Here is a 24,628-nt window from a genome sequence, read left to right as displayed (position 1 = left end):
TCAAATGCATGAGTCAATTTTCGTTGCAAAAATAATAATTTTGTCAAACTAAAATCATATATTAAGAGTCAAAATGTGGACTATTTTATTGGAGATCAATGTATAAAAAATTGAAAATTATAGCTGAATGGTTAGATGATTGAAAATTATTATGTTTGTTCTTCGTAGTTTAGTAGAGGGCGAAACGACGCCGCATAAGAGACAAAGGGTATTATCTGGTTAAGAGGTTAGAGGTCCTCATCAGTAATGTAGTGATGAACTCATCGATCATCATGGATGAAACTTGAAACTTGAAACCTGGTTGGAGAGAGAGAGAGAGATTGGAATCAACCATGTCCTGGTTCGCAAGGACTATTGCTAACTCACTCAGACTCGACGACGAAGACGAACAACAACACCATAACCCTCCTAATGCCAATGAGCCCCATCCTCCCAACACCAAACCCGATTCAGATTCGGCTATACCCGATCCACGCTCACCCTCATCCCCGTCCCCTGCATCCACCCCTCGCGGCGTCAAAGAGGACCTCTCCGAGCTCACTAAATCCATTTCCCGCCAGTTATGGGGTGTCGCCTCCTTCCTCGCTCCCCCTCCCCCTCCCCCTCCCGCCGACCACGCTCTCGCCGCCCATCCCGCAGGCAACCTCGATTCGGATGCACCGCCGAGAGGGCAAGAAGAAGAAGAAGAAGAAGAAGAAGAAGAAGACCTCATTGCTGGAATCCGAAGCGATTTTGCGGAGATCAGCGGGAGGTTCAGGAGTGGGATCTCCAAGCTTTCCGAGAACAAGGCGGTGTCGGAATTGACGAAGATGGCGTCGAATTTCCTTCAGATTCGACCCGAAGAAGATGATTACGATCTCGAAGGTGTGGTTGGAATAACCGAGGACGTTGTGCTCTTTGCCAGAGACGTTGCGATGCATCCCGAGACTTGGTTGGATTTCCCTCTACCTCATGTTGCCGATTCCGATGGTATATTCAATTTTCTTTTCCCTGTTATCAGAATTAATAAGTAGGTAATTTCTGTCTTTCTTATCATCGCCAATTTCTTTTCCTGAATGTTACTTCTTTTTTTGGATTCAGAGCAATCAAAAGCACAAAATGCAGTTTTTCCAGGTCATGGTTACAGGAATATCTGAATCTTAATTAATTATTTGTTATTCGAAATTTAGATGTGATTAAAAATTTAATTTACTACTTTGCTCACAAATTTCATAGAGACTAATCCTTTTTAACATCAACACATTATGAACTTAGCGACTGTATGCTTTTATTGATTTATTTCTCTTACATGTTAACAACTCTGTCGAGCTTGAACTTGAAGCTTGGTAATCTGTACAGTAATGTTTACTTTTCCCATTCCATGAAAATCAATATTTTCATTATCACCATTTTTTTGTTTGTTTCTAGTCGAAATGTTTAGCAGCTAAAACTGTTTAGAATTCGCTTTGTTCATCTTAAGAACCTTCTTTTGGATAAGAAGAGTTATGGAGGAAGAATACACAAGCATTAGGATGTCACGTGTGTATTCTGCCTCTTTATCTTCAAAATTTTATTTCAATGCAGATTTTGATTTGTCTGATGTGCAACAAGAACACGCTCTAGCTGTTGAAAGTCTAGCTCCAAGCTTAGCTGCTCTTAGAATGGAACTTTGTCCGGCATATATGAGCGATGCTTGCTTTTGGATGATTTATTTTGTACTCTTGCACCCTAGACTCAACAAAAGTGATGCCGATCTTCTATCAACCCCACAAGTGAGTGAAATGCTAATTGGAAGTGATCGTTCTTGCCTTGATGTATTTGTTTGGCTTATTTCAGAAATTTCATGGCCTAACCATTGTTGGTGCCTTGTATAACCAAGATTATGTTATTTACTTTATTGTCTAAATACTTTAACCACATGCAACTAATTCATAAAATAGAGACATATGCTTTTAACTTGAAATTCATGTAATGTGTGCAGATAGTGGAAGCTAGAGCAATGTTAGCCCATACATTGGAGAAAAGAAGCACAGAAAATGAAGAACATGATTTATCTGCGAAAGGTGATTTTCCTACAAAAGAGGGAGACCAAGATCTCCTTGTGCCAACCAGTGTCCCACTAGAATCAGTTCCTCTTCAAGTTAAAGCTGCTGTGGTTGAAGCAGCCCCATCTGTGGATATGTCTGATTTTGAGATGGAGAAACATCCTGTAACTCAGACTACTGATGTGTCTATGATTAAAGAAGCACCCGTAAATCTGACTGCAGAACAATCATCATCTATTTCAGCAAATAGATTTTTGGATGAAGCATATGATGAGGATGATGCTGATGACTGGTTGAAAGAGGATAGTTCTGAAATGGTTGGTGGAAGTGGAACTTCTGGGCCTGCTGGTAATGAAGAGGACGTGTCATTCAGTGATCTTGAGGAGGAGGATGTTGCTTCAAGTTATAAAAAAACTGGATCAGGGTCTGACTCTTCAACAAAAGACTCTCGAGATTGGGTGCAGTTAAGCAGACAGGCTGGTTCTGAGCATTCAAGTGCTCGAAATTCCGAAACCAAGGATTCTAGTGATTGGCTGAATGTTGATGACATTGACGTAATATGACAATGCCTCAGAAACTGGCCTAGATGTAAGTGTTTTTACTATATTCCCCTTTTATTTTGTGAATATGTGCATAGTGTCTGTACTTTATGATTAAACACTGGAAACCATATATGTGTACATAAAGCCTGTATCCACCAGGCATTATGTTATGTGTGGTTATAACTGCACCACACATGAACAAAATCTGATTTCATATTGGAATTCCTGTTTCAAAGTTGTTTGTGAATACTTTAAACTGGCTGAACTTGTATTTGAACGATCTTATGAAGCCAGGTAAGAAAATATCAGTAGCGGCTGCAATAAATATTTGCTTTAATAGGGTATCAGGAGAACTTCCCTCTAAAATGTTTGGAATATAGTGACCAAGACATATAAGCAAATTAAGCATGACTAGAACTTTTATTTTAGTAATAATTAGGTGTTATACAATCCAAATAATCCAGCATCTTCCCGTAGGAGGAGGTTGATTACCTGATCCTTATTCCGCTTGGTTTTATCAATAGCAAAATTTTCAAGTACATGGTGCATATTTCATAGTCTTGGTGAGGTTTTTTGGTCTAGACCTTCCAAGGTTCCCATTTGATCTAGATATTGCTCCTATGATATCGCATAAACTTTGATGTATATACATGAAATTTGATTTTCTCAGAGTATGAATCCTACTAATGAAATTCATAAAAGTAGCTTCTTTACTGATATATTTGTTCTTGAAATTGTTTTACGCTGGACTCTTGGTTTGTTTCTATAATCTAATAATCATAATAAAAAAAATAGAAATGTAGCTGATATGTGAGAAGTGGCGTTAGTAGTTGTAGATGTACAACAAACACCCTCATTGATTCTATTAACATTGCCGAATTGGCTTTTGTGGGCGTTATCGCGTCACAAAAGGGGTTCAATATTGTTTTGTACCGACTCCAGTTAATGACAAATAATCTGAAAGACATGGAAACAAAATTTAATATGTTCATGGGACAGATAAACTGTTGTTACCTGTGTTAAGTGTTGCATAAACTTTAACTAGTTGGTTTTGTAGTTCTCTAGCGGCCTAAGATATGCACGATAATTGTGCAGCTTCACATTAATCCTGAGATCTCAATAGGATACCCCCCCCCCCCTCTCTTTTTCAACATTTATGCGGCATTTTGTCATGCTTCCCCTTTCTCTGCTGCTCTAGCACATACAATTAAAGTACTAGCGTTTGGTTTGAGGTATTGGGACGGAAACTAGAAGACTGAAATTCAATATTATGTTTGTTGGCTCAGAGACTGAAAATCAGTCTCTGATTTCAAAATTTCTGTATTTCAGTATTTCCAAAAAGTGGGACACAAGGGACTGAAATTTTTGGAAACGGAAACTAAAACTTTAATAACATTTTATACCTAAAATATTTCATTTTAATTAATTAATTCTAACTTTACCCTTTGTGCAAATTAAATTAGAGCTTTATTCTTATTTCAGTTTCTGTCTCCCACTTTATACCAAGCATAATACTGAGACTTATTTCCGTCTGTCTCTTAGTCTCAGTCTCTCTTCCAAACTAAGTTCCCATTTTAACCACATTTGAAGAGTCTATTTTCTAAAGCAGTAGAAAACGAAACAGGGGGCTTGTTTGTTCTATTTATTCATTAACCAGTACCCAAACAAAATGCTCGTGGAAAGTATTGTTAGAGCTACATTCATTCTTAGTCTGCATCATATGCTACATGGACTTCTTGCGAATTGGAAGGTTGATGAAAGCCTGAAAAAGACTTCAATTCCAAGTTAGGATTGGTGCTCTACATGTAACCTGTTTAGCTGTCCAAGATAGTCTTGGCACTTCATTCCCCATTAGATAAAGTTTAAAACATGGGATTCCACTTTTGCTTCTGAAGTTTTTATAAATGCCAGTGTATTATATTACCCTTTGCACACATTAGATAGCGGGTACGCCAAAATCAATAGAGTCTATACGCAAATCGAATTCAACCATTCCTGCCTGTCATTTTTCAATGCCAAATTGACCCACTCGAGTCCTGATCAAGGAGGAAATAGTTGAATACATCACACGTCAATAGTTCAAAACCAAGGGTAGGTTGCTTTGGTGTCTTGATAGCATGAAGGAGGCTGGATGCATGGATCATTGGTGTGTAGAGGTAGAAGCGAGAGGATTGGTTCGGCAAGGTGTTTGATACTTTAATAATATTAATCCTTTTAATTATACGGTAAGGTAATTCAATGTTTGGCAGTTGGTGTACTTTTTGTCTAATTTTTATGTATTGGTAGAATTTTCACACTATCAACCAATGAAAATTTAAAAAGCTTGTCAATTTATGGTAACTAATTACCTACAAAATGCATAATTTCTTTTTCCTTTTTTACTTTCTGTGGACTAAAAATTGGTGTATATATTAGCTTTAGTAGGAATGATACTTAAATAGAGTACTACTAAGAGTGTTTGGTTTCACTTACTAGATATAACTAAATGTAGTGGTTTTCTACATGTAAATGATCAAAATAGGTACTTCAAAATTTATATGGTTGATAAAAATTATTATGAAAGATACAAATATAAATAAATATTCAAAATATTTGACGTGTCATATATATAAAATAAAATTTTGAAATATTTAAACATGTGACATATATATTCACAAAAAAATTTAAAAATCATATTTGATTTATTTTTTGTAAATATGATTAGAAAAAAAAATATTAGTCAGCATAATTTATTATTCTTAGTCAGTATTTAGCCATTAGTGTATTTTTATAAATCGATACTAAAAAAAATACTCAAATACACTCGTAGAATGTGTGCTAGCTAAAATTACTCGTCAATATAAATAAAAATTATTGGCCACATTGAACTTTTCTCCTAGAAAAATAAACTTTTGTTTTGATTTTTATCATATACCTTCTAAATTCTTATTTAAATATTTTTACCAAACTTCATATCAAATGTATTAGTTGTTTGTCAAATACAAAAATTATTTACCATTTATTAAAAAAAGGTACTGTCTGATTATTTTCATCACATTTTAAATGTTTGTTTGTTATCCTGCTCTTAAGAGATTGTCGTGATTTATCCTTTTTATTATAAAAACTTTATATATGCATCCAATCACATAATATCACATACATCATAGCATAAATAATTATTTAAAAAAATAAATATGACAAATGTAATTGTATAACTGTATAAAATATTTTATAATATCAAAATTAAACTCTTATTTTATTTGATGTTCTGGACTTCTAGTTTATATTTTTGTTAATATGCACACACAATTAGTTTTAGCGAAGAGCATAATTTATGTTTTTGGGTTTGCTATTAACTTCTTAAAAAGCATAGTTTATTTTTAGTGTCCTTCAAGACGTTGATTTTCCCTTGATCAGAATAGAGTATTTGCTTTAACCTCATTTTATTCACAACTAACATATGAATGAGATCTTTAAGCAACTAATGTAGGCAAGTCAGTCTATGAATCTCATTTACGGTGGAAAATCTATGTACAGCGACAATGGAAAGGGAAGTTAGTAGTTAGAGGAATCTAAAATCGAAACGACGCCTAAGAATTCTAATGGAGCTTATTTACACGACGACACAGAGAGCTCCCGGGTGGTAGCTTCTCAGTTCTCAGGATCTAATGGAGCCAAAACTACCTGAAAGGCGTTCTATCTGAGACCATAGCATGTTCCCAATAGAAACTATTGGCTTGGCCACCAAATTGTTGGTGGTTTCGTCCATAGCCAACAAGGAGGAGGATGATGATTTAGGAACCCTATAAGGCGACTTGTGATCAGTAAATACGGTTCCGCCACACTCTTGTCTCACCAGCTCCGCTATATTTGGGTTCACCTGTTGACCAGAACAGTCCGTCACAAAGAATGATCCCACCGCATTGTCCCCTTGTGTTCCAATCTCAACCCTTGATACCGATAGTCCATTCTCACGGAACACCCTTGTCACGTTCGACAGTAGACCCGTCCTATTCTTGGTGCGAATATCTACCCTTAATCCCTGCATACATACCGTACCGCGTTAGCTAGTGATGGCGAACAAATGATATTATATGCAGATTCATGCATGCACTTTAAATAAAAATACACCTTAATGGTGGGTGGAATGAGACGTACATGGGAGACTCTGCGTTCTATGGCAGCGATTAAGCATAAGATGAGCTTTTGTCTCTCGGATTCTTCGTCCAGACAAGCACCAGCAACGGCGTGCTTTATAAAGTACTCCTGCTCGGCCATGGAACTCTTGGACCTGATGGCGGCGTGGAACACCACATAGTGCAAGTCAGTTAAGACGCAGACGGTATCAAAGAGTAGTTTAGGACGGTCCCTGCTCCTCACGTTGACCACCCAGTACCCTTTGTCCTTGCATCTACTAACGGACACGTGGGTCCCATCACACCCCTTCTTGTGCTCCCCGCTACTCTCCCCGTGACACGCACGGCAGCTCTCATAGTCCCTGTCCGCGTACATCAGCTGGTGGAGCCGCCGTTCTGTGTGGGTGCGCCCCACCGCCAAGTTTCTCAGCCTCACGCTTTTCCTCTCTCCGATATCGCCGTGGGCCTCCACCACGTTCTGAAGCTGCTCTTGAACGTGGCCCAGCCGTATTGGGTCCTTGATGGGCCCTGCTTTTAGAGCGTCTTCTACGTAGATGATGCACGCCGCTCTGTCATTGTGGGTCCAGGCCATTCCCGAGGTCACCGTACAGCCCAACTCCGCTAGCACCGCAGCTATTTCAGATAGTAGGCCGGGCCGGTCCAGCCCAGTCATCTCCAGGGCCGTGTTTTGGAGTGAGTGGGGCCCATCGCAACCATATGGTTCTGACGTAGTTTCATCATCTTCATCACTCGAGATATTTCCTTTTCTTCTAGTGGTACATAGTTTCTGTAAGTTGAATATATTTGCTTAGTTATACTTATACTTATACACTTATATGTTCGTGTTAATTTTGTTTTATGGTTTTATAAGATAGAAATAGGTACTGATTTGGATTATACTTGAAGTGATGACATGATAGGACAGTGGGAACAAAGATAGAAAGATGATGACCTGCTGAATGTGGAGCATGAGGGTTTCGTCCGTGAGCTTCTTGCCAGCTTGATCGGTCACGTGGAACACTGCATTGTATCATTATAATAATTGGGTTCATTCACTAGTTAAAATAATAATAATAAAAAAGGAGCAGACCACAACACATGGATGAGAACAGGGTCATTATATTGCAGTTTAGAGACGATAGTAGTTATGGGGTTAAGGGTGTACATGACTCATGCATATGTCATACGGTAACAACAACAACAACAAACAAAGCGATTTATCAATTATCTACTTATCTCCAGAGAAAATTATTATTTAAAAATGTGTAAGTGATCATCACACAGGGACAGGTAAACCAATTTTAAGTAGACACAAACTAAAAAGAGACAAGTCAGTATTTTGTTATTTAAAAGATTTCTGTGTTCGAATAATATATATTCCTATCCCTCTTTAATTACAGTGTTGGTTCAATCATAAATGGGAAAGAAAATGGGAGTGCAGAGAGAGACACATACCATCCATAAACCATCCACCATCAGAGGAAATGTATGATCTAGAAATAATAAGATCAAGATCTGTCAACACCTGGACCATCTCCAATAATATCCCGTGCTTGTTTGCACTATCGACCTGTCAAGGGAACCACAATATTTACAAATTTGAATTTGATTTATTTATCTATATAAAGGTTAAACATTTTTTTAAATCTCGTGATATATGATACTATTGCCTGGTCCTTAATTTCTGGTGTCCTGGATCAATTGACCTCACTCGTTTGTGCTTTTAGAAAACATAAATACATATTTTATATTGTTGGTTGATTGTTTTAAAAAAAATGAAGCAGAAAATAAGTAATTTATCTTCGAATATTTTTAAAAAGACAAATATACACATTTAAAAATATAAACTATAACAAATAATATCAAAATTAAAATTTTAATTAAAATTTTATACTAATAAACAGATATATAATAAAAATAATTATACCCTTTATTTTCTAAAAATACCATTTTATGTAAAATAACTTCTTATTCATAACTATAATTGCAATTTTATAATAAAAATATTTATATCTAAAATAATTATATAATATATCTAAATACAAAATATTTTTTATTTCTATTTTAAAATACTTCTCTGATCTCAACCGTACAATAATTGTACAAAGAAATGAGGCTTATTTCAGCTCGGAAGTCTGCTTTATTTGCCTCTGATTCCCAAATCAGTGGCTCTCGATTGCCTAATAATGTCATTTTCATAGAATACAAATCTAATTTGGTTTTTATTTGTTAGGAGTGAAGCTGGGATTTATTTGTCTTTAAATATAATTTATACTAAAATGAGATGACACCAAAAAAGAAATAGATAAGAAAGTAAATTGTTTCACGAATAGGTCTCAAATAAAGCTGAAGACCACTAATGTACTCCTAACTTGTCACGGCCAAAAAGGTAAACACAATTATTAGGCACGATAATAATATCCATTGCGCTTTAATTGGTTGCAAGTGGTATATAAGTGTGACAACTCAAGCTCTGGATCGTGATGCATCACATATGATAAAGTATTACACTTAAGCTAAAAGTGGGGTGAATTCAGGAATTTCTACACAAACACAATGGATATCTGTCTAATTGCTGATGCATAGCATAATCCTAAAATTTATCGTGTGATTTATTAAATATTAATACCATAATGTACTGCAAGACTAGGGTTGGTTCAAAATCAGTGGGTAATCAAGCATAGTTAGAAAGTCAAGTTCACATTAAATGAATAAGCTATGATTTTAAAGTATTAAACATATTCAAGTGGATATGAAAAATGGAGCTAACCTTCACTACGGTGCATTCTCGGCAAGAATCGTTGTCTATGCAGACCCTATACACACAGAATAACAGAAACCGTTAAAATATCTTTACAATGGACCGTACCATCCGATCGAAACAAAAATCAGAAGCAGGCGAATAAAAGAAGAGAAAATCAAAGAGCGAATGATGTAGTACCTGGGAGGATGTATTCTCTCAATGAGCGATTCAATTTCCCGATCCATGTGTGGATGGTAAAATATATCCATTGTCTATGACTAAGAACAAATCAGATAAGCTTCAATGAATTGGAGTTTGACGGCGGCGGCGGCTGCAGGGTGATAACCCGAGCTACTGCGTCTTCGTCGATCTGTACAATATGCTGTATGAGTAGTTTAGAAGCATTCAAAACGGCATCGCAATTGAAAAAACGCGTACTTATATAATAATTGAAAAAGGCAGAAAGACGCGCGATATTGGAGCGCCGTCAATCTTGTTTTCTAAGCGATAACACCGAAGCAATTAACCAAAAAATTCGAAAAACCGTTGGAAACCTGAAAGGATTTTGGAACCTCTGAGAAATTTCGTAGTAACGAATTGTTTGTTAAAAAATGACCGGAAGTTGTTATGGAAATTCAAATTGAAAATACGGTTTCTCCGGTCGCATTGGAGGATTCAAAAAAAGGGGCGGCATTATGGGTTGAAGCTTCCAACTAATTGATCAAGCAATTTCCCTTTTCCAACAAAAAAAAAGAAAAGAAAAGAAACTAGGTAAAATAAACGAGATTTGAATAGCGCCTAGTGAATTGAAGAAAAACATGGGAGGATAGGATATGTGACGTAGGGCGGTTATGAATTACCTGTGGAAAAAGATGCAGCAGAAGTGAAATTCATGTAGTGGAGGTTTTCCGCTATGTGAAAGAAAGAAAGAAAGAAAGAAAGAAAGAAGGCAGGGATACAAAGAAGGAGGCAATTCTTGATTTCTATGTTTGGCAGCGTGATCCCTGTTCACTCAACAATTCCAAGTGTTTGTCTATATATATAGATGTTGAAGCTTGACAAATATGTACATACCCGCTAATGTTGGGAACAAAAAGGAGTGCACCTCCTTGGTAACAGAGTAGTTAGAAGCCAGTATATATTTTAATGATTAGGATTTACTTATAAGATAGGAGAGTGAGGCTGCTGAGCCTGAATGGCGCACCACATCATCCAAGTTTCCAGAACTGAGTCTCCAAAATTAGGAAAATGATTAGAACGTGTATCCACGGGGTTAATCCAGTAAGGCAAGGTAGACGTGTGGTAGTGCCACGTAGCCGTTCCTTGTGTTATAGGTGTCAGCCCCGGTGTTCTGCACATGTGGTCAAACTCGGAAATTAAGTCGCGGTGGCTGGGTCTCGTCTCCCTCACTCCCCTGAAAGCGACTGCCACGTGTTTCTTTCAAGAGCATGCGGTTGGGAAATCAGTTTTGGGATCACACCACGCCGTGTTTTTAGCATTCAGTTCTCTACTTGGCCGCAATTCCCTTTCACACGAGTGTCACTCAACCTTTGGAGGCTGGATGCCCTTTCTTTATTGCCCTTGACTCATTACTACGAGCATTTTTGGTTGAGAGTTTATAATTTGATGTTTAATTTATTTTATATGATAAATTTTTTTTAAGATAATAGTGTTATTCATTTAATAAAAAACTAAATATAATATTCAAAAGTTAAATAAAAAAATAGAATTTTTTTAAATATTTATAAACAATAAAATTATTAAAAAATAACATAAAAAATAAATAGAAAAAATAATTTTAGGATATTATACACGCATAAAATAAAATAAATAGTTTTTAGTTCAACTTAAGTGATGTTAATATTTTTTAGAGGTTTTGAATACTCGCTGACACATTTTTTCGAGGCTTTTGGAGCAGAGGAGCGGCGTCCACGAAATGGGGGCATTAGTGGCTGGCGCCAGCACATACCAAGGAGGCATCGACATCCTTATTGTTATAGTATTCTATTTTAGTATATTATAATTTTTTTATTATTATAATAAAAATTAATATTTATTTATAAAATTAAAAATAATATATAAAAATAAACAATTTTATAAATATTTTTTATAATAAAAATTAATATTTATTTATTAAAATAAAATAATATATAAAATAACATATTTTAATTTTTTTTTATGGAAAAGTATAGGGTATTAATATATTATCTGTCAATTTTTGCTAACTCTTATTTATATTTGTGTTTCATGGAAGTGTGTTCGTAGATGTGTCTAATAATTAATATATTTTAAATACATATATAAAGAGACACATCCAGAAAATATATCTATAAAGACACTTCTATTAAACACAGTTATAAAAAAAACATTTTTATTAGACACATCCATAAACACACTTCCATGAAACACAATTATAAATAAGAGTTGGCAGAAGTTGGCAGATATGCTGTTGGACTGTTGGTAACGTAGTAGAACCGTTTTTTTAAGTACTCTTAATGATCTTATTTTTATTATTATTTTAGGCTCTAATTTTTTTTATTATTTATAATTAATTTTTATTTAATTTATCAATTTTAATAGGAATAATAATATATTATAAAAAATTAGAATAATAAACAATGCACACAAATTAGAATAATTATTTTAATACTCTCAGTGTTTTTTATTTAAAAAAAATTATGGAAAAAATTAATAATAACTAGTTACAAACCTAAACGTACTGAACGTAGAAGTTATAATTTCTTATTTCAAGAGTTCAAGTGAACTGGCTTTTGAGATACAGAACAACATTCAAAATACTTCAACACACTTTTATCATCTTCAACGTATTTATCAAACACACCCTTAAACTCACTTTATGGAACAAATGTGCCGCAATATAAAATTCATCCAACCGATTGAGATTCTCCTCCACGTTAACCCAATTCCACGAGGTGCCCAATTCGCGGACGGTGCCGGTAAGATGGGCCAATTCGTTGCCGCTACCCCTGAGTTGGACCAACTCGTGTGTGCCACTTGATCCATTTTGTGCTTGCCAGGTGCGCCATGGGGGACCTGTATGATTCCTGCTGCTGTCAACTCCATTTCCTGGACGTCGGATTTGTAATAGAGTGAAACTCCACTTCACGTGCGTCATTATGAATTGGCCATGCGTATTCTTGGAAGAGTTTTGCCTAGTGCGCATTTTGGTAGTTAATGTTTTTTCTTTATTTATTTATATAAAAAAGTCTGATGTTATCTTGTTGTACTATTTTTTTTTCTTTCCTATTTTTGGTCAACTATGCATAGTGCACTATCTATATATATATATTTTTTTGGTATTATACGGGCTGACGCCCAAGAAAAGAGAAACCTACGTACAAACTAAATGGGGTAAGGTAGTTCCTTTTTCATTATCTCTGAGAATACATAGAATCTCAGGAGGAGGTAAGTCCCAAAAAACATAGTCAATTTCTGAGTTCATACTCAATCTAGCCAGGTAATCAGTACTTCTATTTCCTTCTCTATAAATCTGTACAAAAACTATATTCCACTCTCTTCTCCTCAGTTCATTCACTTTTCTGATTATGTGGTTAGGGTGTCTCCCCAACTCCTTCCTCCCATTCAAGAGACTCACCACTACCGCAGAATCAATCTCAGCAATAATTCTACGAAAACCCATAGTCTAAGCCAAACTCAAATCCTTGTATACACCCCAAAACTCTGTATCAAACGCTGATCCTCCCCCAATTTTGTAAGTGAAACCCGCAATCCATCTTCCTTCTTCCGTCCGCAGGAGGCCGCCACACTCACTTGCTGGAGGAGTTCTCACCGCCAACCCGTCTGTGTTCAACTTGACCCACCCATGGGGGGTGGGTTCCAGCAGATGTTCCTCTTCATTTTTGCTCCTTGCTTCCCCACTTGATAAGCTCTTTCCAAAGCCTCATGTATTTTCTTAATCTGTTTGATGATCTCATTGTGTGGTTGAGGTGTTCTTTGATATTGATGATTGTTTAATTCCTTATTCCTCCAGTGCCATAATCTCCGGCATGTAGTAATGAAAATGGGTAAGGGCCATTATCTGCATATTGAGTGCACTATCTATATGATTTGCATATTGCACATTTTTTTTTTCCTTTTTTTTTTGGTATGGGTAAGGGCCAGAAAAACTTAGTTCAAATACATAAGAGAGGAGGGAATCTCTTTGTTTTGTAAGTTCATAAAGTGATATTATGAGCTATAAAATGGCTTAATGAGTCTACCAGCATTGAGACCCAATTACAGAATTGAGCTACAACAAAGATACGAAAGTATAGACTGATTGTTGGTCCCAGGGCTGGGGCTGTCTGGTCCAATAAAAAAATCTTTCCAGAGAAAAAAAAAGAAAGTGCAGATATTTTCGAACCTGAACCTCATATAAATAGAGAGTTTCATACCATACGGGCCTTCTAATAGAGGTTAGTAGAATACGATAATAATCTAAATATTTTAATTAAAGACTAAAAAAAAATTTTACTTGGGAGCAATAGGTGATAATAATTTTTCAAATAATAATAAAAATTTAATTTTTATATACTTATATAAATAAACATATTTCAAAAAAAAAAATTAAATTATCTAAAATTTGAATTTTACTTTAGAAAATAAAGTATAATATCTCATTATTGATTTTATAGGTGGAACCAAAAATAAATATAAAAGAAAATTATTAAAGAGTAGAAGATCACATTTTATTCTCTAAAGTGAAATTCAAATTTTAGATGATTTAAATCCTCCAAAAAATTAGTTTACATGGTGTGATCTTTTGATGAGAGCCACAAGCAAGATCCTTGGTGGCAACCTCATGTTCAATTTTCCTTCTCCAACCTACAATACATGGTATGTCCATTAAACCAAATAATTTTCATTGCTTATTATTTTTTCCAAAAATGGAGAATTTCACGCTCAGAGCACATAGCTCAACCTGCTTCCTTCCACTTCCACACACACCAAACTCAACTAATAGAACGTCTCATTATCTTCTGCGTTTTCAATTCTACCTCTCATCTTCAAGCCCCACTCTCAGGCTTAGGCTCTGGCTCAAACCTAGGCCCAGAGTAGCAGTAGCATCATCATCATCATAAGGTTCTCAATGGCCTTCGAGTTGACAACTTTAGACGACGACAACAAGAACAGAAAGCTCCTCTTGTTTCGGCTTCCGAGGATGTCTCCAAAATCGTTGGAATCTGACCACCTCAGAAGAATATTCCTCAGAGATTTAAGTTCATCGGCACCACTTCCCTCGCCTTTGTTATCTGTAACATGGATAAGGTTTTTATTCTACTTTTACCAAAGTTAGATACTTGATCATAGTTCATATTGATAGGTGTAGTTGTTTTCCTTTATTTTCTTATCAAGTAGCTGAATTTTGTAATTGCTTACATGAACATGTCATAGTTAATAATCTTTGATAAAAAAAAAAAAAAAACCCTTTCTAAGAGTTGCATCCATGAAAAGCATTTGTTTTTGGTGCGGCTAGGTGAACTTGAGCGTTGCCATAATTCCAATGTTGCATCAATTTGGGTGGAACTAATCCATGGCTGGGTTGGTTCAGTCCTCATTCTTCTGGGGTTATGCATTGAGGATACTTTTATTTGAGGCATGATCAAATCGAGATATCTAAAATGTTCTTTGTATCCTATTATATTCTTAATTAAATCATTTTTTAATAATTCTTTGATCCATTGTTGACAATTAGCTCTATCTGTACCTGATTTTTTTTATGAGAATTGGCTGAGTAAATCAAATGTTGAAGCTTTATAGAAATGAATAATGATCGTACAATTATCTCATTTACAATTGACACTAAAGATTTTAGTTTGGATTTTGGGATTATGAAGTTTCCTTGTTATATTTTTAGAAAAATTCTTGAGTTTGGAGTACTGGTATGGTCAATGGCTACAGCTTTTGTTCCTCTTGTTGTTGGATATATGTCTGGCTTACTATTGTCAAGGATTTTGGTCAGTAATTTTCTCTATTCTTTTTTATATTTTGTACTTATTAATACATACTTTATGATATACTATCCATGTAGTTGTTTTTACTTAGTGGGATAAGACTTAATTGTTGTTGCTGATTTGTCACAATGCATCTAATTTCTTAATGTCAATTATGTGCATAAATCTTTGATTTGTCTTACATAGTTTCATGGCTTTGTCATATTTATCTTTACACTAAAGTGTATTTAGTGTATGTACATGTATAGTAACGTCTATTTTAATTACATCTTAATTTTTATTCAACACTCTTACCAACTGTCTTAACTCTTAAACAGTTCCATTCCATTGTATATTCAGATTGAAATTGGTGAAAGTGTTTTTATTACTTATAAATTGAAGTTAGAATCCGCATTAAAACTTTATGCATTGACTCAATAATTTTCAACCATCTAAGAGTTCACCTATAATTTTCAATTTTTTATACATTAATCTTGAATAAGATAACCTACATTTTTATTCTTAATATATGATTTTAGTTTGACAAAATCATTATTTTTGCAACGAAAATTGACTCGTGCATTTAATCTGTTTTTTTTTACAATATTTCTAAATAAGCATATAAAAAGGTGGAGAAAATTTTGTTCACCGGTACCTTTTTCAGTTTTTTATCTTTTTTTTTATTTATGTAAAAAATTCTAAAAAAAAAACAAACATTGTTAGATTAAAATTAAATATTTTATATGACATGTATATAAAATTGGTGATGTTTTAACGAATAGCAACTTGGTTTGGTTTTCGAAATGTAATAGTCAAAGAAATCATGAAGACTTATCGATATAATATACTTAACAAAAATACTAAATACACACATACATGAAAATACAACTTATGTACTTTAAAGTTATAAGTAATTATATTTACAGTCTGTTTAAAAAATAGTAGAAGCTATTTTTTTTGAATTATGAAAAGTTATCATAAACGTGTTTGGCATCATTTAAAAAAAGTTTTTAATTTTTCGAAAAATTAATTAATAACTTTTTAAAGAAAATAAAATATATGACTTTTCCTTTTTGATAAGTTATTCTATCACCTCTATAAAAATATTGTCTGTTTCTACTGAAAATATTAGTCCTCCATCACTATTTTTACGCAAGATTTTATCTGCTAGAAGTACTGGCCTTTTACTATCATTTTCACGCTTCCATCTGCTAAAAGTATTGGTCATCTATCACCATTTAAACGTAATCATTCATCTGCTTAAATTATTGACCCTCCACCACCGTTTTAAAAGAATGTTCCATTTGAACTACCTACTACATGTATTCTTTCCATATTTTTTTAATTTTTTTCACATGTGATTTTATTTTTATATAGCTTGCTATTATTTTTATAATTAGTTATAACAAGTCTTAACCTCAATAAAGGAGGAGGCTAATAAGAATAAAAAAAAACAACGAAATATACATTGACACACATTTTATATTTATTTTTTATTTTCACCTACTATATCATACACAATAAAACAGCAAACATTAACTACTAAACAATAATTTCTTTGGCATTGCCATCAAAATTATTGTGAATTAAAATTTTGTTACTGTTCACCACACACAAAAATACCATTATAGGTGAAGGTGAAATAGAGGAACCAATTTCTAATGATATTATGTGGCAAGAACTAATAGTCTAAAAAATAAAATTAATAAGAGAGCAAATAAAAAATCAATTGCCTAGACGATTGTAATTTTAGTGATTAGGTTATCTAAAATTAATATTTAATATTAAAAAATATTCGTTATCAACGTTATTTTAATTTCTATCTTTTTTGTGTAAAAAAAATTATATTTTGAGTTATTTATCCAAACACTACAATTTTAAAATAAGTACTTCTATAATAAAAAATTCAAATACAAAATAACTTATTTATAAGCTGTTATTAATAAAAGTTCTTATACTTTAACCTTTTCTTCCAAAAGAACTTATTTAAGCTCTTTTATTATAATTTTTTAATGGTTATAATTCTCTGTAAATAAAAGTTTTAAGATTAAAGGAAGAAGTTGAAATTGTTTGACAAGTATTCTCAACATCTTATTATTTGATCAAATCGATTCACCGAGAAAAACCTTCTTTTTCAACTTTTTCTTTCAATTTTTTTTTTCTTTTTACTTTTGTTGTAACATTTAACTTTAGATTTCTATGAAATTAATATATTTATTTATTTTTTAATATTTTTTTTAATTTTTCTATTAATATTATTTTTAGCTTGAGAACCCACAATATGTGATAGTCAGCATTATTAAAAAAATATTAAATATCGTTAGATTTTTTATTAAAAAAATTAAACAAGATCTGATAGTAATTATTTATCTTTGGAAAGAATTAATCGGTATAAACTTTACCGATAAATATTTATAGTTAAATTCTGCGATGGATTACCTGTTGAAAAAATCATTTAGTTATTAATGAATATTTCTGACGATAATATTAGCATTACAATCTATTATTTTTATACTGTTACTATAAGATTATTCCCTTAATAAAACCAACTGTAATATTAATTTTCAGGTTAAAAAAATTATAAAATAAATGATTAATTTTTAATTTTTTATTTAATTTATTTTTTATATAATTAATGATCAATTTATTAATAATAAAAATTTATTATTTAAAATAAATTAAAAATCAAATAAATCAAATAAATACAATAAAACTAAATATTAATCTCTATAAATCCAATCATCCTTTAACAACCATTTGCTGATATAAAACAGATGAACGATATAACAAATGTGTAAAGTGTTGACGAGTCCACAAAGTTCAATGACTAAGCCCAAGCCCAAGCCCATAAAACATGTAGCTCAAGAAGAAAAAAAATTCTAATGGTTGGTGTGAGGTTGAAGCGATAGTATTTGCAGTGGGGTTAACGCAGCAGAAATGAAAAGGACGGATAGGGTTATCACTTCCACGAAAGAGAAAAAAACAAAATTGTAGCTGCAACAGGAAACGGAATGGGAGTTTCTTAACCTCATGATCTTATCCCTCTGACCTTTATCCCTTCTTTCCACAGATATTGAGCTGTAAGGTGTTATCGGTAATTTGGAGGGTTAATGGAACTGCAAGTGTTGGAGAAGGGTTTTGATTATGCCCGTAAGAGGAAGAAGTGGGTTTTCATCCTAGGGGCCGTCGGCTTCGCCAGTTACGGCGCTTACAGGCTTTATCACGCGCCCATCGTAGCGCGTAAGAGGATGAGAGTCTCCAAGCTTCTTGGTGCGCTGATTTCCGTTGCGGAAGCCGTTTCCGAATCAGCAGAAACCGTTGGAGTCGTCTCTGGAGACCTCAAGGACTTCTTGCAATCCGATTCCAACGAACTTCCCAACAGCTTGAAGCAGATTTCCAAAATAGCACGCTCTCAGCACTTTGCTGATTCTCTCGCCACCGCCACTAGCTCTGTCACCGAGGGAGTTTTGCGAGGCTATAGAACCGTAAACCCCTCCAACGCTGACCAAACCGGTTCTGCTTCGCCTCTTGCTGACCAGGTGCTCAACAAAATGTTAACGCCATCAGGGTCGGGTTTTGCCTCTGTGGTTGTTGGAAGCTTTGCTAGGAACCTCGTACTTGGTTTCTATTCAGGCGGTGCAGGGTTGAATTCGAGAAATGAAAATGGTATTTCAGGTGCTGATGGATCATCCTCTAATGGTGTCCAAGTTTCGAACTGGGTCGATGTGGTTTGTGATGAAAAGTGTGCGGAGCTCATTGGGAATTGCGTTCAGATTTTTGTGAGTACAGCTGTTGCTGTTTATCTTGACAAGACCATGCATATCAACACCTATGATGATTTTTTCTCTGGGTTAACCAACCCAAACCATGAGACTAAAGTGAAGAACATGCTGGTGACTGTTTGTAATAATGCCATGGAGACTCTGATCAAAACATCGCACCAGGTGTTGAGAAACCCAAATCCTAGTTTCGGAGAAGATACAAGTGTTACTCCTTCAAGAATTGAGGCATTAGGTGTAGAGACATCATTTGTTGAATCCAAACCGGAGAGTGATTCTGATGATGAGAATGAGAATGAGAGTAGCTGGATCAGCAGGGTCTCATCCACTTTGGCAGTTCCAAGCAATAGGAAGCTTGTTCTTGATGTCACGGGGACGGTGACATTTGAGACTGTTAGATCGGTGATGGAGTTTCTGTTACAGACATTTGTTGAATCCATCAAAACATGTGTTGATGTTGTTCGCGAGGCAATGCTTGAGATTGTAAGATATGCTGCATCCAAATCCTCCGTTATTGTGACAACATGTCTCTCGTTGTGCCTGCACATAATACAACCGGTGGCACTTGGCCTTTGATACTTGCTTATACATGATTCAAGTCTTGAACTAGCAAAACTTTTATCATAGTTTACTATCTTTATAGTTTATAGTATACCATACATGGATAAGTTGTGTAAATGAATTTGTATTAAAGGAATTATTGTGAAAATATACATGAATCTTCCTTCCTGCCTTCATGAGAACATTCACTTCAAGGTACGAACTTGTAGAAAACTTGAAATTCATTGGTATGAGGTGTAATCATTTTCAGATCTATTCCTCATTAGAATGTTCTTGTAAAAAGTAAAAAGTATTACTGTATATAATGTTGATCCCATCATTTCTATTGATTGGGTGTCCTATTTATAGGAATGGATCCTCTCAATTTTAACAATTAAGAGTATAAAATATAATTTTTTATTTTTTATTATTCTCTCTCACATTTATTTTTAGTCCCACTTATAAAATTAATTATAAGAGATCATATTTTAATCTTTCAATTATTAGAAAAAAATTGAAAAGATCCATTTTTCTTATTTATTGCCCAAGCTTCATTCCAACGGATGGACAATTGGCCAGTTAAGAATTCGAAAGTAAAGTGCAAATTGCAAATTGAGGATGTGCATAACTATATTATTGAAAAAATTTCAAGTATTGGTGAGCTATTAATCTCAACTATATATATTTTTTTATAAGAGAGTCACTTAGATAAAGATGTTAAAAATATCTTTTTTTTAAGATATTTTTTAAAAATTAAAATTTAATACATATAATTAATTAAATTATATTTTTTTTATTAAAATTAGATTGGATAAATCAGTTTAGCAAAAAAATCAATAAATTAAATTTTAAATCGGTATAAATTAATATTTTTTATAAAAAATTATTACAATATTCCTATTATAAACACAACTAAAATATCTCTATATATATATATATATATATATATATATATATATATATATATATATATATATATATTAATTTTAAAAACTTTAAATTTTAACCCTATAATCATAGAGAAGAAAAGGGTTAGAATTTAGAATTCTCAAAATTAATATATATAATAAGAATATTTTAGTAATTTTATATAATAGGGGTATTGTAATAATTTTTTTATTAAAAATAATATTAATTTGGGATAAGTATTGTTTTGGTCCTCAACGTTGAGGGTCCGAATCGAAACCGTCCCCATCATAATTTTCGATTTAGAATCATCCTTAACGTTTTTTTCGTATTAAAATCGTCCTTTTAATTTTTTTTGGACAAAAATACCATCGCCACTACCAACACAATTACCTCCTCCACCAACACCAACACCACAACACCACCAACACCACCACTAACACCACCATCACCACCACCACCACCACCACCACCACAACCTCAACAACAACCACAACCACAACCACAACCACAACCACAACCACCACCACCACCAAACAGAAACAGAAACAACACCAAACAGAAACAGAAAGAACACCAAATAAAAGCAAGAAAGCAGAAGCGAGGCAGAGGCGGCGAGGTGGCGAAGCAGAGGCGGCGAGCAGAGATGGCGAGGCAGAGGCAAAGGCGGCGAGGCCCGGCAGTGGCTCGCGTCTCCTCTCTCCCTCGCGATATCCAACGGCGACGGGACCACCACGGCGACGACGGCTCCAAGCTTCGCCGCCGCCGTCCCCCTCCCCCCTTTTCCCTTCCCCCTCCTCCTCCCCCTCTCCCCTTCCCCCCACCCCGACCCCGACCCCGACCCCGACCCCGTGTCCTTTCCCCTCCCCCTCTCCCCTTCCCTCCACCCCCACCCCGCGTCCTTTCCCCCTTCCCCCTTCACCGCCGCCGTCTCCCTCCCCCCTTTCCCCTTCCCCCTCCCCCTCTGATCTCTCCTTCCCCCACCCCCACCCCCACCCCACGTTCTTTCCCCTTCCCCCACCCTGAACCCGCGTCCCCTTCATTTTCTTCCTCTTCTTCTCTGGCTTCTTCCACTTCCCCTCCTCTCTCTCTCTTCGACGCCGGCGCCGTCCCCCCTCCCCCTCCTTCTCCTTCCCCCTTTCCCTCCCCTCCCCCTTCGAATACCCTTTTCTCCCCTCCCACGCGTTTTCTTTTTTTTTTTAATTTTATAATTTTTATAAGAGTAATTTAGGAATAAATTAAAAAAATTTTATTAGAATTGACGATTTTAAATTTAAATACGACTTTAAAGATAATTTTAAATCAAAATATATACCAAGGATGGTTTCGACTCCGATCCTCAACGTGAGGGACCAAAACAATACTTATCCCTATTAATTTAGACAGATTTAAAATTTAATTCACAATTTTCCGGTCAAATTAATTTGTGTGATCTAATTTTGACAAAAATAACATAATTTAAGTGATTATATATGTTAAATTTTAATTATTAAAAAAAATGTTTTTTGCATCTTTATGAAAGCATCCTATTTTTATAATTGAGATTAATAACTAAAATTAATGAAATACCATAATTTCTAAAATACTTGAAAGTTTTTTTTTTTGTCAGTGGATTGGACAACCCCCAATTCTAGGTACCCCAATGAATTGGACAATCCCCAATCTTAGGTACACAACACACCCACACACTCCTCACATATTTATCACATTTTTTCTTCAATTGTATCCTCTAGGGTTTGAACCCTAGACCTTGAAAGTTGAAACACTTCCCATGCTCCAGAGTCCAGACATCACCTGTCAATCACTCCAAGGCAGCTATGCCTCCAAGTAAAAACAATGGCCCATTAAGATATGTTGGGCCGGTTGAATAGAATCTTTAATCAAAATCTATCAATCTATTTCATGTGATCACACCAAATTATACTATCACTAGGATCTATATCCGTACGGGACTATTTAACTCTTTTATTACAGAGCGAACTTTATTTTATTAAACTTATGTTAAATATTTAATATTATTGAAAAATAAAAATAAAAATCTGATTAAAATTTATTATGATACCTTAATAGTAATTTTATAATTTAATAAAAGATGTAGTAAAAAAAATTTATGTCAAATAAAAAAGAGAATTCAAACCTAGGGGATGGTAGCTGGTATTGGTAGGGTAGAAGAAAGACTTTAACATAGTAGCGTATAATTTGATGCCTGTAAGCGGCTAGTGGCTACAATATAGCTCAGGAATTATGCAATGATAACTCCAAATGACTATTCGCAGAAACGAAGGAATAATAATATGCAATTCATGGGCTTGGCCGCTTGGGCACATAATAACAACAAAATGCAACTCCAAAAATTTTCGCCTGTTTTTCAAAAATGCCTTACTTCTACTTCATAGGGGTACGCACCAATTTATAGAGCCATGCCATGTGAAATGTTTTCTTTTTTATTATTATTGTTATTTTCTACATCGCCAATACGATTAGTAATCTAGTATGCAGTTAGAGTCATTAATTTCTTTGAGGTTTTATGTTTCTCTATGAAGGGAAGTCAAATAGAAAGTTTTAAATGACAGGTGAAGTAATGGTAAGTTGAAGCTCAACTGTCAACCAATTTATCAAAACCCCGCAACTAGATACTGATCAAGTTACATTGAATACTGGAAGCAGCGCAGAGGACAGTAATAGCTTACATTAAATCTAAAGTTATGGTTACTTCTGCAAGTCAAAGCTCACGTACTTCCTCTTTGTCACTCATAAAAATTAAATCCATTTGCTATGTCCCTTAAATACATTCCGAGCAGTATCAATTTATTTCAAATGTCCTCTTATGTATAATAAATTAATAATAGAATTTTTAATTTGTTCCTAAAAATAATATATTCAAGTAACTTACTAGCTCTAACTAGCTAGTTAGTTTAGTTTGGCTTATTAGCATACAAGGAATGCTAAGAGGCCAGCAATTTTGGTATTTTGTAGCTATCAATTAGTCATTAATAGTGTTTTTAATTGTATGATATTACATCTAATGATGAGAGATCACTCACTTTTGTTTTTATGGTTAAGTGCTGGTCAAAAAATACAAAAGTTGCTGGCTCTTAGACTTTTCCTTAGCATATTGTTATGTACTTTGTTAGTTTAATAAATCACATTGACAGAAAAATAAAATAACAATTTAATAAATAATAAGGACCATTAGATTATGGAAGCTAGTTTGTTGTTGAAGATAGACCATGGTCCATAGATGTGGAATTGCCGGAAATGGAATCTATTATATATGAAAACAAACTCTGGCTAGTAGATGCTGATATCTGATGCCAAATTAAAGAAGAAAGAAAGCTAAGCAAATGATGAAGCTAACAAAGAAGGAGAGGTGAGGTGAGATGAGAGTTCAAGGGCGGTTATGATGTTTCTGGGTATAGATATAGTCGAGATGTGCGGTGAGTGTTCTTCTCATCAAGCATTCCTCTGCACCAACACTAAGGCCTTCACACTTGTCCTCTTCTACCTCAACATCATCCTACACATCATATAAATGGACATTAAACACAAATGCATATATAAATTCAATAATGATTTCAACAAATTAAACCTCATGATGATGGTGCGGTACTACTGTAGCCTCAGGTTGCATTCGTGAGGAGTAGGTGAGGGTGTAGCAGAGGAACAGAATCGTGAAGAACAACCCTGTGCTCATCTTGCTCGCCATGTATTTGTGCTACAACACAGAAAATAAAGTTAAATATGAGAGAATTTGTATGTGTGCGTGTTGAACAAGTGGAGGAGGGAAGGGAATTTATTTATAGAGATAAGGATGTGGTGGAAGGTCAAATAGCCTTTATTATTTAATTAATTTATTGCGGCTCGCCCTATTATTGTAATAAAATTCTAAATAAAAATGGATAAATGTTTATTCTCAATGTCATTTTTATAACACTCCTACGTTTCCAAAACAAGTTTCTCGGTTGAAAATGAAGGATGATTTGCAATTCAACAATGCTAGGAACCAACTCTATATAAGCCAAGAA

The 24,628-nt window shown here is 34.5% G+C and overlaps 4 protein-coding genes across 7 annotated transcripts; 2 read left to right on the top strand and 2 right to left on the bottom strand.

Annotated features, from left to right (window-relative positions):
* Positions 1-187: 187 nt before the first annotated feature.
* Positions 188-2,801, top strand: LOC130981682 (uncharacterized). Its single transcript, XM_057905321.1, has 3 exons — positions 188-969; positions 1,564-1,751; positions 1,961-2,801. Exons 1-3 carry the CDS (start codon positions 333-335, stop codon positions 2,585-2,587), a joined length of 1,452 nt encoding a protein of 483 aa, XP_057761304.1. The 5' UTR covers positions 188-332; the 3' UTR covers positions 2,588-2,801.
* A 2,991-nt stretch (positions 2,802-5,792) lies between these two features.
* On the bottom strand, positions 5,793-10,724 carry LOC130980274 (ACT domain-containing protein ACR1). 4 transcript variants are annotated; one of them, XM_057903955.1, is made up of 7 exons: positions 10,285-10,724; positions 9,623-10,158; positions 9,452-9,497; positions 8,137-8,251; positions 7,634-7,701; positions 6,677-7,468; positions 5,793-6,587 (listed from the first exon to the last, which is right to left on the bottom strand). In XM_057903955.1, the coding sequence occupies exons 2-7, from the start codon at positions 9,691-9,693 to the stop codon at positions 6,204-6,206; spliced, it is 1,476 nt and encodes a 491-aa protein (XP_057759938.1). In that variant the 5' UTR covers positions 9,694-10,158; positions 10,285-10,724; the 3' UTR covers positions 5,793-6,203. The 4 variants fall into 4 exon arrangements, with proteins under 4 accessions (XP_057759938.1, XP_057759936.1, XP_057759937.1 ...); XM_057903953.1 differs by having other exon boundaries at positions 9,623-9,806; XM_057903954.1 differs by having other exon boundaries at positions 9,623-9,794.
* Positions 10,725-18,261: 7,537 nt separating this feature from the next.
* On the top strand, positions 18,262-20,122 carry LOC130982564 (protein PHLOEM PROTEIN 2-LIKE A10-like). The gene has a single exon (XM_057906601.1). It carries the CDS (start codon positions 18,489-18,491, stop codon positions 19,731-19,733), a length of 1,245 nt encoding a protein of 414 aa, XP_057762584.1. The 5' UTR covers positions 18,262-18,488; the 3' UTR covers positions 19,734-20,122.
* A 3,652-nt stretch (positions 20,123-23,774) lies between these two features.
* LOC130982764 (phytosulfokines 3-like) lies at positions 23,775-24,402 on the bottom strand. Its single transcript, XM_057906846.1, has 2 exons — positions 24,193-24,402; positions 23,775-24,120 (listed from the first exon to the last, which is right to left on the bottom strand). Exons 1-2 carry the CDS (start codon positions 24,307-24,309, stop codon positions 23,992-23,994), a joined length of 246 nt encoding a protein of 81 aa, XP_057762829.1. The 5' UTR covers positions 24,310-24,402; the 3' UTR covers positions 23,775-23,991.
* Between the last annotated feature and the right edge of the window lie 226 nt (positions 24,403-24,628).

The sequence above is a fragment of the Arachis stenosperma genome, chromosome 5, assembly GCF_014773155.1.
Source record: "Arachis stenosperma cultivar V10309 chromosome 5, arast.V10309.gnm1.PFL2, whole genome shotgun sequence".
Lineage (NCBI taxonomy): Eukaryota > Viridiplantae > Streptophyta > Magnoliopsida > Fabales > Fabaceae > Arachis > Arachis stenosperma.
This window is presented reverse-complemented; position numbering and strand designations above follow the sequence as displayed.